Here is a 15,598-nt window from a genome sequence, read left to right on the forward strand (position 1 = left end):
AGATTCTTTGCTTTGTGAGTGTTGTGCACCTTTTTTCTCATTTGATTTTTTTTTTTTTAAGTATGCTCGCATAGTTGTTATACCATTTCTTTTCATCTTTCATCACGTTCACGATTAACTTGGGCAAATTTATTCAGACTTTTGTTTTCTCTGGTATACTGTGGAATAATTCTTGAAGTTTTTCTCATCCTCTGTGGTACTAGGATATCTCTTCAGTGCTACAGTTCGGCTAAATTTCTATCCATTTTTCTGTAGCCTGAAGAAAAAAAGAGAGCTCAGTTGTAAGTTCTTGCTCAGGAGTCTGGGTTTAGCTGTCTTAAGATCTTGTTAAAAGTTCTGCCTGAGGTTCCATTCTGACTAGCCTTAGAGATAGAATGATGTTGGAATTATCCCCCACCAACCACCCCCTCAGTTTAATTAAGTTACCTTATTAATGACAAGCCTTGGTATGTCTTTGATACTTAGTGGAAGCCATGCAATCAATGGTGTTCAGGGACTTATGTTCCTCAAGGGATTTTCTTGACTTGTTAAAATTACCTATTCACTATTTCAATTTTTTCCCTCCAGTTGAGTGGGGCTGAGAAGTGAGAGTGTGTATTAATTAGTTAACTCAGACTGTCATAACAATGTACCATACACTGGGTGGTTTAAACAGCAGAAACTTATTTTCCCACAGTTCTGGAGGCTGCTTGCTTGAGATCATGGTGCCAGCATGGTTGGGCTCTAGTGAGGGCTCTCTTCCTAGCTTGCAGGTGACTTTCTTGCTGTGTCTTCACACGGTGAGAACAAAGTAAGAGAATTCTCTCTTTTCCTCTTAGAAGGCCACAGTCCTATTGGATTAGGGTCCCACCCTTGTAACCTCATTTAACTGTAATTACCTCCTAAAAAACCCTGTTTCCAGATGCATTCACATTGGGGATTAGGGCTTCATCATATGAATTTTCAGGGGACACGATTAGTCCATAGCAGAGTGCTGTGGTGGGTTTGATCAGAGTACTCGTCTGCAGTTTTTCATACTGTTAATAGTTGTACAGGTGGAAGCAGGATTAATAGCTGCCCCAGGCAACTTGCCTTACCAGAATCATTTTCATTCCTTGGCTTTCAGTTTTGAGCTTTATGGTATAGTGTGGATTGTTCCCCTTCTAAAGTTGTTGCTAATATTTTTGGAGGCAGTTGATGTGTTTGATTTACTGTTCTGGTACATTTTGTTGGGTAAAGAAATTTAGTGTGTGAATTTCGTTCTGTACTCCTAGCTTGAAAGTCTAGTTAGATACATTTCTTTAAGGTTAGAGCTGCAGTTCATACTAGGCTTCAGAATAACATCCAAATAGTTTAAAGGGTTAAATGTAAAAAATGATACTATAAGCATTTAAATGAAAACATCGATAATTAATATTTATTTTATCTTTAATTGGAGGGCTGTTTAAGCATAAAAGCATGAATATAAATTAAAACAATAAAATGATGCTTCTTTTGCCTTGACAATCGGCAACATTTTTTCTTTACTCACTGCTAATGCAAATGTATTAACCAAGCAGTCAGTGTTGCCAGTGGGGTTATAAATTGGTATATCTATCTGGAAAATAATCTAGCAGTATAAAAGTGTGTGTGTGTAAAAAATGTTTAGACCTAAAGATATTGTTGTCCTAAGTCAATATTTATTGACCTAGGAAATTACTTTGGAGAGGCAGAATAGCACAGATAATGAGGAAACTGGGTTTTAATACTTGCTTTACCTCTAACTCACTCTGTAATCTTGGACAATTTAGTCTTTATGCTTTTTTAGTGCTTTCTCATTGTCTCTAATAATCATATTAATTCCAAAAACAACTATGCTATTTGTAGAGAGTGCCTATATCATTTAAATTTTTAAAATTAGCTTGTCTAACCTATTGCTAAAGTTAAGTTCACACTACCATTTGAAGATACGTAATCTCTTTACCATTTAAGAGCAAGCAAAGAAATTCTTTAAGTTCATCTGATATTTAATTCTGGAATATCTCTTTCAAATACGTAGTCTTATATTGAGCTCCTAGCTGGCCCCCTGCAAATTCAAGTTCTAAAGGCCTGACCTATTTATTTACATGTTAGCACCTTTTTGAAACTGTTGTGATAAATAAAGTTGCTGCCCCTGAATAATGCCAAGGTTCAGCATTCTTTTGCACACTTTATTCTCAAGAGCTGGAGTTGGAACAGCTGAAAATTTGAATTCTTGCTCTCTGGTGGCTATACCAGTATATTTTGTAGAATAAAGATGGTAAAAGTTAGGGAAGATAGGGGACTGAAGAAAAAAGGAAAAGAGAAATAAATCACTTTTGAATATGGCTGGTGATAATAACTAATTCTTTTTCTTCTTCCTTTGTTTCTCCTGTATTTTAGGTGGTTATTTGGTGGTTTGGTATTTGCCAATCAGATATAGGATCATTTAATTTAAAAAGCTCTTCTTTTTCTGTCTGTTTTGTATCTCAGAAATGTATTGCTCTAGCAATATTGCTTTATTTTTCAGTTCTTTAAAATAATTTTTGATTATTCACTTAATTTATAAATGCCGAGTACATTTCTTATATTTTTATGTGATAGAAAAAAAGTGAACCTAGAAACTCTTTCTGTTTTAAGTAAGTTTAAAAATATCTTTTTTGAAATTAAGGTCAACTTCAGCGTGTTCAAAAAAGGCAAAGGGAAGAATTTTTCCTGTTCTACTTATAGTTAAAAGCAATCTTTTTTATCATTGTTTGGTAGATATATAAAGATTTTAATGCATATACATAAAGTATATGTTAATAACTGAACATGAGAAATCCCTTCATTTTTGTCAAAAGAAATATTGGCCATTTAAAAATTAAGTATTGACTAAATTTTTACTATGACTTTTAAAATGTCAGATCAGTGTACATGATTTAAAGTTTATAAAGAAGTCACATTATTACTTTTTACATTTAGTTATAATGGGAAAATATTTTGATGAAAAACATCTTGTATATTTTTGGTTGGTAGGTATTTTCTTTTGTGGTAAAATTTTATGGATTATAAATTTATATATAATAGTAATTCATTTATCATTGCTTCTTTAGATTCCTTAACTTCAGGCACATCTCAACTTTTTATTTATCCATCTTCCATTCCTTGCCAATAGTGTTGCACTTTTCTACAATTTTGGAAAATCTTGGAAATCAGATCCAGGGATTATTAAAGCTACAGAAGAGCAAAAGAAAAAGGTAGCAAAATGTAATCTAAGTCACATGGGTTTGGCTGTAAAATTATCAGTATTTTATCGAATTTGTAGGAGATATTAGAAGAAACTGTCTTTTAGAATATAAAGAAGTTTTAAACTAAATTGAGATTATATATATTTTATTTGGTGCTCACCCTTGGTGCTCTTGTGAAGCCTGTCCTTAAACTTCCATGACATTTAATAATTTCATGTTTCTCTCCCTTATAAGGATACTGTGATTGCTTTCAGGGGTGAATGTGGTATCTTAAACATCTCTGAAAATCCCCAGGAAATAGTATGCATTTAGTAGGTATTTGTTGAACAACCGTATAAACTAGAAGGCCAGTATACCATTCCAGGAACTAAATATTTATGTATACGATCCAGGGCACCCATTTTCTATAACCAAGGTACTTAGGAAACCAAATTTATAATCTAAAGAATATTGTGTATTTAGAGAATTAGACTGGAGGCATTTTAGATTATTTTAAGAGCTGTTTTATTGAGTCTCTGAAAACGACAAATCTCGAATTTTTCTTGTCCACAGTAGATGAAGACAATGACAAATTCTTATGGTCTAATCCTCCTTTTCTGAGCTGCTTAGAGATAGCTACCCTTACGTTTTTCAGTATTTGCACTGTAATAAAATAGCAGAAGTAAGTAAATGAACAAAAGATTTTATTTCTTTTGAGCTGAAAACATGGGTAAATTGAAGATGAACATCATATTTATTGATTCATAGTGATGGTAAAAGAGTTGGTAAGCTTTGTTCAGTTTTGAATAAAATGACTGTTTTTTTTAATTCACAGACAATAGTTGAACTTGCAGAGACAGGAAGTCTGGACCTCAGTATATTCTGCAGTACCTGCTTGGTAGTATTTTCTTCTTTGTTGTTTCCTCCCTCCTCTTCCTCCTAACAGTGGCACAGCTTAGAGAGTATGGGGAACAAGGAGAAAAATTTCTTTTGCTAAACACACATTTTCATCCCCCCTAAAAAGTACCATTTAGAATGGCACAAGAGGAAAGATGGTCAAAAGATATCTCCTCCCCAATGTGTTTATTCTCCCTGATGGTAGACCTTGATTACATTTCTCATTCAGAGGTGCCATTTATTCATATTCCTTCTCATTTGTTTTCTCTTAAAATGTAACTCAATAAAGTAAAAACCAAGTAATAAAGTATTTAAAATCAAAGATTTACTATGATTCCCTATGAGGTTGTTTTCTTAACTACATTTTGAGAAAATTTGTTCTTGTATTTAAAAGTCACAGTGAGAAAATCCATTAGACATTAATAACTTAAGACAGCATGGCTTCCAAACAAGTTCAATTTGAGTAGTTTTTGTCTGTATTAGAGTGTTTATACAACTTTAAACACTATTTTATTATTTTTAAAGTGGTCATCTTCAACCAGGTTCGTAGGCAAAGATATATGTATGAAATTAAGTAATATTTATTTATGGAGTAAGGCATAGTAATATTGACATTGTTTATTTTATTATTATAGATACCAGTTTTCTGTAGAATACTGTTTTAGTTATTTTCTGCTTAGCTTTATAGTTCGTATTTGTGAACAATTTATAGGCAGCCACAGTGGTTAAGTCATGTTTTTCTACATGAAAATTGAGGTAGCCCCATATCATACATGAAACCAAATGCTCTTTCATACCTTTAAATTACACATTGCAAGTGAACTGATGTCTTAACATTTTATTAATAATAGGTTCAGGGTCACGGAATGAATTTTGAAACAGAATTCTAGTTCTACAAATTCTTTTTAAGTTATTTCACTTAATGTTCTTTGACCATTTACAGTTGTGAATATTCAAAATATATGCTGCTTTACTTTGGGTAGCAACTTTAGGATACTGACTAGATTCTTTTGTATGTTCAGGCATTATTTAAAAAGGTTTTTGGTTCTCCGCTTTACAATGGGTAATTGCTAAGATTCATATTCTTTTCTTATCATCTAGAATGTTTTGATACACTGCTGTTCTGTGAAAATAATATTCTGTTGCACAAAGTCAAGTATGCAATGCTGATATACTTGCCATATGGCAAACAAATTATTTGTATCGTCACTCAATAGAGATAGCAGTTTCATTGTTAAGTAAATATCTGATGGCAAAAACAAGACTATTTTTGTCATCATAGTGTAACTATTTTATTATATATTATGTTATAAGCCATGTACTTTAGATAATTCCTTGTTATAAAATAAAGAGCATATCCTATTATAAAATGATTCAAATTAAGAGGTAGTTATTATTATATGGGAATGCTTCACTTTGATAAATAGACATATGAGGATCAGAGTTTTCTAAAAATGAATTACTTTGTAAGTCAACCAAGGAGACTGTTACATTCAGTAACCTTCAGAGCACATCGCTGCTTAACCAATCAGTCTGTTGAACAGCTTTTCAACTAGTGTTGCCCAAAGGGAAAATAGTTGAGGGTTGGAAGTAAGGGTAGAAGTTGCTTGATATATCCCACTGCATTCCCCTTAGTAGATTTAGTCTCAAATCTGTGGTGATGAATAGCCCCCTTCTCTTTGGTCCACAGATCATTTTGTAAATACAAGAACTGCACAGTCCACCTGTGCCTTTTACCTGGTACCTCAATATAGTGTATAACCTTATGCATAGTAATTACGAAATGGCAGTGCTTTTGTTGAAACACCAATGAAGGATATTATAAATTTTGTTTCTGGCATGAGTTAATAACTCTAGCTCTTATCATATATCCATCATTGGGACTGCCAGCCCTTTGAAGATCACCAATGAGTTCTTGTATTCACTTGGCTGATTTAGAGTAATGTAGGGTAAAAAACATTTCAAAACACTTTTTTAAAAGAGACATCATGAACATGATTATTTATTGCCTGTCAGGAGCTGAATTATGGATTTTATGTTTTTTCTTCAAGAAATAGTGACTATCTAAATCTCTTCAGCATGTTCTGCTTTCTTAGATATGGTCATGCATTTCAGCAGGGAAAATGCTTAATCTGAGATCTTGGTAGGCACTTTATTATTGTAATAAAGAGAAATAGATGTGTACACTTACCATTTCTTGCTGACTTTGTTAATTTGGGGGAAGATACGTATTAATGATTTTGAATTTTAAAAGCTTCTTTTATTCACTTCTAAGCTGATCTTCATTTTAATAAGAAACAGTTTTATTAAATAGCAGCCAGTATTATGACCATTAATTATTAATAATGAGACATAATTTAGAAACCTGGAAAGTGATATGTTTTTATTCAGAAATTTGGGGGATGTAAATTAAATATAGTATCATGTAATATCAAATTGGTTTTTAATTCTTAGTAGTTATTTTTGTAAAGTGATGGTTCTCTTCCATTCTTAAGAGTTCGTAGTCTGGAGAGGGGAGAAGGGGATGGGTATATTCACACCTAATGGGTGCGGTGTTATGCCATCTGGGGGATGGACACGCTTGAAGCTCTGACTCGGGGGAGGGGGAGCAAGGATAATAGACATAACCTAAACTTTTGTACCCCCATAATATGCTGAAATTAAAAAAAATTAAAAAAATATTTATATAAAAAAGTTTATATTCTGGAGTAGGCTTATCCTTTTAGTCTTTGTGGTTGCAGTTGAATTTCATTAAACAGAACAATAGTGATTTTTGTTTGAACTTATTCATTTGGAAACCTTGGTATAATGTTTTAAAATATACAGTTTTTTTAATAATTATATTTTGAGAAAATAATGTTTGGCTTTTCTTAATATAATGTCTTTCATAATCCTTTAACATGCCTATTAACAGATACGGAAACCAGTAAGGTCCAAACATTGTGGTGTGTGCAACCGCTGTATAGCAAAATTTGACCACCATTGCCCGTGGGTGGGTAATTGTGTAGGTAAGTTATACTGGAAATTTCTAAATATATCATTCACTTAAGTTACTTTAGGTAACTGATAAAGTACAATATTGATAATAGAAAGTTTATTCCGGCACCTGTCATTCCCCCAGTTATCTTCTGGTAGACAAAACAGCAACTTAGCTGGGTAGGTGGGGGGTGTGGAATGTTACAAAACCAGTATCTAGAGAAGATTGATATCATTTCTCTACCAGTTCTCTCATAGAGTGTTGCTGCTCTTCCCTGCTTTCTCCTTTGGGTAACAATGAAATTGATAGGAGGCAAATAATACTGATTTTTAATTAAACTAGAGAAAGTAAGGCAATAATATTTGACATAATGTGTGTACAGAGGCACAGAGAAATGACAGATAGGAATTGTACACACTTCAGTGTTTAAGAATGGTGTAGTAACTAAGTGCCCTGAGAGATGGCCCTGGAGATTTTGAGTTGACAGATGGGAAACATTACAAAGATTATGTAACTGTTTGGGAGAAGCCTTTGAAAAGTTGAATTATAAAGTTTATAAAAAGAAAGATAAAAAGTAGGGTTAGTTTAAACCTCACAAAGCAAAGAATAGAATTAAAGATCAGAATTGTGATTTGTTTGTTTTTTGGGGACTCCTTTGCCTTAAGAATGAACTTCTTTGCAGTCATCACATCTTTGTGTGTAATTATAAGCATTCTTATTAAAATATTTTCTTGAAATCCATTTTATAAAATCATTAGGTATGTGATCACACCTTTCATGGCATACCCCTCAAAAGTGTATTACCAGTGTTTTTTCTTAGCTAAAAAAATATTGCTTCTATGTTGTTCTTTAGGTGCAGGCAACCATAGATACTTTATGGGCTACCTATTCTTCTTGCTTTTTATGATCTGCTGGATGATTTATGGTTGTATTTCTTGTGAGTACAATTTGTTTTTTGCCTTATTAAAATATAAATGTTTGCATACTCAGATTACTTACCATATTAACAAATTATGATAATGACAAGTCTTTTAACTAAAAATTATGGTTTGGGACACCTTATGAAGCACAAAGGAAAAAAGAGATATAGATCCATCAAATATGTTCAACATTTAGTATAAGCAACCAGTTATTATCAGTTGACCACCTTTTAATACTTGTGTCCTTTGAAAAATATGTGGGTTTAATAGGCTTTGAAAAGCTTCTGGGTAAAATACACTGACATTTTTCACATCACATGATTGTTTTACTCTAGTAGTTTATAGATTAAGTGGTTGTGCTAGTTCTTTCTTTCTTTCCAAACAGTTGGGAAAATATACTTAAAGTTAAGTTTGCACAGAACATGAAATATTTTGAAAAGTAAGTTGTTATTATTGCCTGTTAGAGAATACTAATATATATCTTATCCTTAGATAAGATGTTCTTAATTCAGTTATATGGATTTAGTATCTTAGAAGAAATGATGAGTTTTTATTGCAGTAAGAACACAATCTGGAAAGAGTTTAGATTAAGATATTAGTTACAATGCTTCAGGGCATTGTGGTGCTTAGCATGTTAGATCCTAGTTTAAAAATAAATACTGGAAAGATGATTTCCTAGTCCACCTACCCTCACAGATATTAAAAATAATCAATGTTATTGCCCCAAGAACAAAAGGAGGCTACCTCCTAAAATAGAGATAAATAGAAAGATTTGGTCACAGAGCTTGACCCAATTTCTGACCCAACACACCTCAGAGAGAATACTTTCCTGCCAATAACAGTAGTACTTTATGGCAGCAGCTTTCAAAGAGCAGGAGATTTTGTATTAGAGAAAGCTCACCTCGCCAAGGTGATCCTGTTATGTTATATGCCTCCCACTCCCCCCGCAAAATTTCACTTATATAGATCATCTTTGTGTAAAGAAGATTTAAAAAAAAATATTGTGTGTTTACAATACCAATCAAATATTACTATTTATTCTTAAGATACAGAAATATTTTTAAAGATTGGGTAACTGCTTTTCCATTTCTTTGTTATGTTTTTTCACTAATACATGTAGGGTTATTTAAGAGTATAAAATCATTTGCTATTGAATGTCATCAATTAAATCTCGACTGTTAGATTCTATTTTCTAAGTGATGCCAGCGCAAATGCCCGGGTGATACTGGGTGATACTGAGTAAATGTGAATACTTCTGGTTTTAGACTGGGGTCTGCACTGTGAGACCACTTACACCAAGGATGGATTTTGGACATATATTACTCAAATTGCCACATGTTCTCCTTGGATGTTTTGGATGTTTCTGAACAGTGTTTTTCATTTCATGTGGGTGGCTGTATTACTCATGTGTCAGATGTACCAGGTATGTTCAAGTGCATTATTTGTTCTTTAGTGTACTAAAAACTCTTTCAAAAATTCCCTCTTCGCTTAAAAGATGATAATGTATCCTCTTCCTAACCATTTCTGCTTTTCAAGGATTAATTTTAGTTTTCAATGTACTTTTCCTTTCTCCTGCCCTCTTCTCCTTCCTCTTCTCATAATAGCAACTTTTGATTTTCAGTACTTCTCTCAACAAAAATTTTTATTTCTGTTATTCCTGAGTCAAATACATCCAGCTGGATATTGTGTGAGCTTAGATTGATGATGCCGTCAACTTCGTGTTCATTTTAATGGGTATTTTTATCATCCACAGATATCAATATTTATTCAAAAGCCTTTTTTTAAAAAAGTAAGAATATTTTAAAAGCTCATTCTATAAGGGGCTGAGGGAGAAGTTGTCTGTGGATGTAGTGTCTGTCTATCTGTCCACATGCATTATGCTAAGTAACCTGTTTTCAAATATTTTTCCCATGGAACTGGCTACTTTTCACAAAGTCAAAGTGATACCATACAAACTAGCTTGATGATCCGATGGAAAACCAAAAACAGACTTTATTATTTTTTTCTCCATCGTAGTTCTGTTGAGAATTAACTTGTTTTTACATTAAATATTCAGAACAAGTAATGATTTACTTTTTCTTACCTCTTAGATATCATGTTTAGGTATTACTACAAATGAAAGAATGAATGCCAGAAGGTACAAGCACTTTAAAGTCACAACGACATCTATTGAAAGCCCATTCAAGTATGTACATATTTATAACTTTAATATTTTTCCTTGTCATGTAAATTACCTTACTAACTAGACTCAGTAATTGTTTTGTGAATGCATCAAAGAGAAATGTTGTCGGTAAGGCAATAGGATATGAAATAGGGACTATTTCTTTTACTTAGCTCTATGTAAATAGCTTTTAAATACTATTGAATTTAAGATTTCTGCAGAAGTAGCATTGGTTAGCTCAGTATGATAACATAACAGAATTCATCACATTAATGTATATATTTGTGATATCTCTTTATATATGTATATATTTTCTTTTTAATTTTAAATTTGCATTCAGTCTGGTGCTTAGAAACAGTAGAGTCCTAATCACATAAAATATTTAACACTTTGAGTTTCACTCAGGCCACTATCAACCGTCAAGCTTTTGTGATATTAATTATTATATACCTTCAGAAAGGAAGCAAACCTTTTAAATAAAAACAAAAGGGAGTTAGTTGGGCAGTTTTGAGAATTCTCCCATAGGTACAATAATTATGTCAGATATAAAACTGACTGCTTTTCCAAAGGTGTTATTCAAGTCCTAAAATTTCCTGAACTTATCCATGACGTTTCTTTTTATGAATTGTTACTCATAGGTCCACTGCCAAATTCATGCTATTTATAATTAGTTTTTCTTTTACTTTCTTTCCCAATTTTGGAGGTAGTTTGTCTTCTTGCCAAAGAGTCACCATTCAAGAAAGATTTTTAACAAAAACTCCATATGGTATAGGAATGAAGTTAATGTAAATTTGAATAACTTTAAAATATAGTTGTGTTGCCCTTTAAGTCAGCAAAAGAGAAAAGGAGAAATCAGTGTTGGCAGAGAAGTGGAGAAATATGAATTCATATATATTTTGTAGAGTTACAAATTGGTTCTTTCTTGCAAGTAAACTGAGTTTTTAAGTTTAGAAAAAGTTATTTTTAACACCAAAATTGTATTGAACTCGTGTATTAAGTCATTTGTACTAATTGACTTTTTTTCTTTTTGTTCTTTTTATGGGGGATATTTTTAGCCATGGATGTGTAAGGAATATTATAGACTTCTTTGAATTTCGATGCTGTGGCCTCTTTCGTCCTGTTATCGTGGACTGGACCAGGCAGTATACGATAGAATATGACCAAATATCAGGATCTGGGTACCAACTTGTGTAGCAACATCTTTATCCTATGAAGCATATTGCTGAGTGGTGCCTGAAAATTGTGTCTGTCCGTGTCTCTCTCACACTCGAATCCACATCCTTTGAACAAGAGCATGCTATGTGTAGGGCTAACAGTGAATTTTACAGTCTTTTTTTCAACACTTTTATTAACAAAAGTAAACATGGACGGAACACACTGCCATTTCTGGGAAGAATAAAGATCATAAAGAGGATTTTAATGGTTCTTAATGTGGAAATTCACAACATACTCAACTTTTCCGTTTTGTTCTCATATTTTCACGAAAAAAGGGTGAACTTATTCTTTTGACAGACATGGTATACTGATCAGAAATGTTCTGTTTTAACTAAAACTAAATTTACGGAATATGGCTAAATTTTATGATACAGTCTACTAAAGGTATTGCATCTAATTTCAGGAGAATTGTCTTATGTGATTGACTAGTATTATGTACATTTTAGAATGTACATGTAAATACTGTGATGAAAATCATGTGGTTTCATTAGGGGTCTACTGTAATGTGTCTTCAAAGGCACAAGAAAATAACGTTCACAATAAAATGTGCTAACAATATTTTGTTTCTATCAGCTATTGCAGTGCTGATATATTTCTAGTTCAGTGAAATAATTTGTAGTAACCTTGTTCTGAGGTTTTATGGTCTGATAATGAAGCACTTGCATGAGTATAGTAGGCTACATTATTTTGTTCAAATTTAAAAGCCCTACTAAGTGCATGATACACCACGTAGAATGTATACTAGCAGCTACTATCCAGTGAAAAGTAAATTAGAATTTAATTTGATGTTCAGGTGGTCCAATTTTTAAAAGAGTTGAGGTGATATTTTCAAGAAAAGGCAGAACAAATAATGCAAAATTCTCAGTAATAGAGATAAATGGATATACTTCTTTTTAAATTCTGAGCTGCAAAATAAATTATAGATAAAATAATGAAGTTTACATAAAGAGGGAGCATGAGCTCTGTACATAGCACATGTGAGTAAAAGAAATGCTAATGGTATATTCTGGTTTCTAAAAAAAATGACCTATCAGAAAGTAGAATTTAATCCCCAAGATTATTTCCATTTTCCCATTATTGAATATGTTTTGAAATTTGTTAATTCTTTCTGAAACAATTTCAGAAAGATCATCTTATTGTTAAATGTGATGCACTGATCAATTTTTGTTGCAGCATTTGCATACCTTATTGGTGAACTAGTCACTGCTTCCATAACTATTGTTTACAGAGCGAGATTTGGTTTAGTCATCTTAAGCGCTGTAGCAAACTGTGGTTCGAGCAACCTGTGGGAAACCTGTGAGAGGGAATGGGGGGGGAGAGGGGGAGGGAAGTGTGGTCAGACTGATGACAGATCCTAGACCAGTGTAAAGAATGTGTATCTGTATATAAATAATTTATCAAATAGTTTTCTCTTTGTGTCTGTATGTGTTAGTGTTTTTAAAGCTGCTCATTTCTTTTTATCCAACCAAAAAGAAAAGGGAGATAACTAATGAGCTTCTAGTGATGTTCAAAATTGCTGTTAATAGGCATTATACCCTGCAAGTTCACTGCATGTCTCATGCTTGGTAAAATTAGTATTCTCTGTAAAATGCAGATTACAGGTATTAAAGCAATCTAGTGGTATACTCGCCCCTTGCCTTAGTAAGAGGAGCAGTGAAAATGTATATAGTTGATGTTCAGTATTTCCAAGTACCATTTTTATATAGTAGTTTATTTGACCATAAGTCACACATCAAAAAGATTACCCTTAGTGTATGTGAGTGTTTTAATATTAGAAAATTGGCATATGTGCTTTATTTTTGAAAAGGGAAGAGATGGGTGTGGGGTGGCAATAGCATTGTGCCATTTTGTCATAGAATGTAAAAATTGGTTAACTTTACAAATGTTTCTGCTAGTTTTGACTACTAATTGGGGGAAATTTTAGATAATTTTTAAATTCAAAGTTATTTATACAATGCTAGAATTTGTTTTAATTTTTGTATTTTGAGCCACTTTCACATGAAGACTCAGTTGCAATTTTTATCAAATACATTTTTACCTACAGTTGAAGAGTAGGGTGGTTTTTTCAGAGTTTGGATAAGAATGTTGTTACCATGCTCTTTCTTTGTGGTACAATATTCTTTTCAGTGCAAAAGAAATGTCTTTCAGTTAAATAGACAAAAACCTCTAGAAATTACATGGAAAATATTAACAACGTGAATGCTTTAGGAGTAACCATCTCGTAGCACCAGTGAAATCTGTAACTCAGAAATGGTCGGATGGCCAGGAGCCAACTGTGCAGCAGTGTGCCGTCTGCTTAATTATTTGGTAGGTCCTACGTGTGGAACCAACTAAACCCAGTTCTAAAGTTGTAGATGACGGTGAACCTTTTGGGAATAGTTCATATCATCTTAATTGGATACTTTTAGCAAATAGGAACTTAATTCTCAGCTCTGAACATGAATTACTTCTTTGGAGTTTTTGTTAATATTTTTGTTTCCAGGAATTTATTTGAAATATTAATAGGCATAAAACAGCATCATTATACTTAAGCTATGGATATTTTTATTTTATATTTTCTTTATTTATAACTGTGCCAAGTATTATTTTGCTACTTACTGTGTTACTCTGTGAAAGAAAAACCTGTAAAGTGTTTAATAAATTAGCTCTCCTTACATAAATTAAATCTGTCAAAATTTTGTAAAATATTAATCAGAATAAATACTGACTCTTAAGTGTGTACTTGTTTATGATTTCATTCAGTTCATTCAGGAAATTGATGAAACCATGATAATGGTAACTATGGTATGAAAAGATTATTCTATATATTTATATCCTGGTCAACTAGGAGTCAAATGGTGTGAGACTGTAGGAATTTACAAATGTAAAAGGTGGTGTTAGTATACTAAAAAAAATTTCTAATTCTGTGTGTATGCATGTGTGTGTGTAATTAATGTTTTTTTAAAATAAAAAGAATACATTTTTCTTTAAGAATTTTGGATTCCATGGAATTAATTAGGATCCTCAGGGACTGTATAAAACTCCAAGTTTTAAATGTAAGTATGTCTAAAGATACTATAATAAAATACCACAAAATGAAATCTGCCAAACATTGATCTAATATTCATGGCAAAGAGAACTACTTTATTTGGGAATTTAAAAAGGAAAAAATATGAAGGAGCCCTTTCCTGTTGTTTACATGGCTGTTTATGGTTTGAGAACCCAGTGGTATTATACAAGAATATTTTCAGATTGGACCAATACTGTATTTATAATTATTTTGTGACACTGAAAAAAAAGTCTCAAGAGTGGTCTAGAGCTCAGGTAGCAGCATTTTGAACAACCGTATAAAATAAAGCAAGCCATCAGTTTTCATTCCAGTCAAGTACGTTCCTCCTCTTTGTTGTCTACTTAGTTGTCTCTCTCAGTCCTTGCTTGATTGGTGGATCGTATGGTGATACGGATGGATGTCTGGTTCTGTGAGTTTCTAGAGATAATTGGAAACAAGTGGTACATACCAGGACAAGAAGCCTTCTTGTCAGGAAGTATACCTTGAGTTTCATAAAGTGCTTGTCATGAGTTTTGTCTGTTGGGTTTTTTGGGGTTTTTTTGGAGATAGAGTCTCGCTCTGTCTCCCTGGCTAGAGTGCAGTGGCATCATCATAGCTCACTGCAACCTCAAACTCCTCAGCTCAAGCGATTCTCCTGCCTCCATCTCCCATCAAGAGTTTTCTATTAGTAAATATTTATATGACTTTTAAAATGGAAAAATCTGTAATTCCAAGTGGAACAAACAATGTCCCTTGATTTAAGTCAGCTAAGTCACAAAGTCAAGGAAACCAAATGTGGCTCTTAAAAAACTCATTTGCCTTTGAATTGGATATGAATTTTTTCGTTCAGATAGATTTTGTTAAAATATCTCTGTTATTTACTAGAATTGATACATATTTTTCATAGATTTGGCAATGTTTTTAGTACTTTGAAAGAGATTGGCTCTATTCAACCATCAGAAAGTCTCATTGTTGCTGTTGCTATGTTTCTTGGATCTGTATGTTTACAGTTTTCATCAGATTTGGGAATTTTTCAGTCATTATTTGTTGGAATATGTTTCCTCCTCTTTCAGGAAACTCTAATTACACGTTAGTCCACTTGAGATTGTCCTGTAGCTCACTGATCCACAATTGGTTTTTTAAATTTTTTTCTCAGTGCTTATCTTTTTTTTTTCCCCACAATGTCTAGTCATTAATACCATTCGGTCTATTTTC

General features: G+C 32.7%; 1 protein-coding gene across 1 annotated transcript in view; it reads left to right on the plus strand.

Moving 5' to 3' along the window:
- ZDHHC17 (zinc finger DHHC-type palmitoyltransferase 17) overlaps positions 1-14,074 on the plus strand; it is an 85,329-nt gene extending 71,255 nt beyond the window's left edge. The window contains exons 11-17 of the mRNA XM_069489582.1: positions 3,091-3,215; positions 4,021-4,083; positions 6,997-7,090; positions 7,913-7,996; positions 9,245-9,402; positions 10,070-10,164; positions 11,196-14,074. Of these exons, the coding sequence (XP_069345683.1) occupies positions 3,091-3,215; positions 4,021-4,083; positions 6,997-7,090; positions 7,913-7,996; positions 9,245-9,402; positions 10,070-10,164; positions 11,196-11,334 (758 nt within the window). The 3' untranslated portion in view covers positions 11,335-14,074. The remainder of the gene's footprint in view (positions 1-3,090; positions 3,216-4,020; positions 4,084-6,996; positions 7,091-7,912; positions 7,997-9,244; positions 9,403-10,069; positions 10,165-11,195) is intronic.
- The last annotated feature ends 1,524 nt before the right edge of the window (positions 14,075-15,598 follow it).

This window comes from Eulemur rufifrons, chromosome 16 (genome assembly GCF_041146395.1).
Source record: "Eulemur rufifrons isolate Redbay chromosome 16, OSU_ERuf_1, whole genome shotgun sequence".
Lineage (NCBI taxonomy): Eukaryota > Metazoa > Chordata > Mammalia > Primates > Lemuridae > Eulemur > Eulemur rufifrons.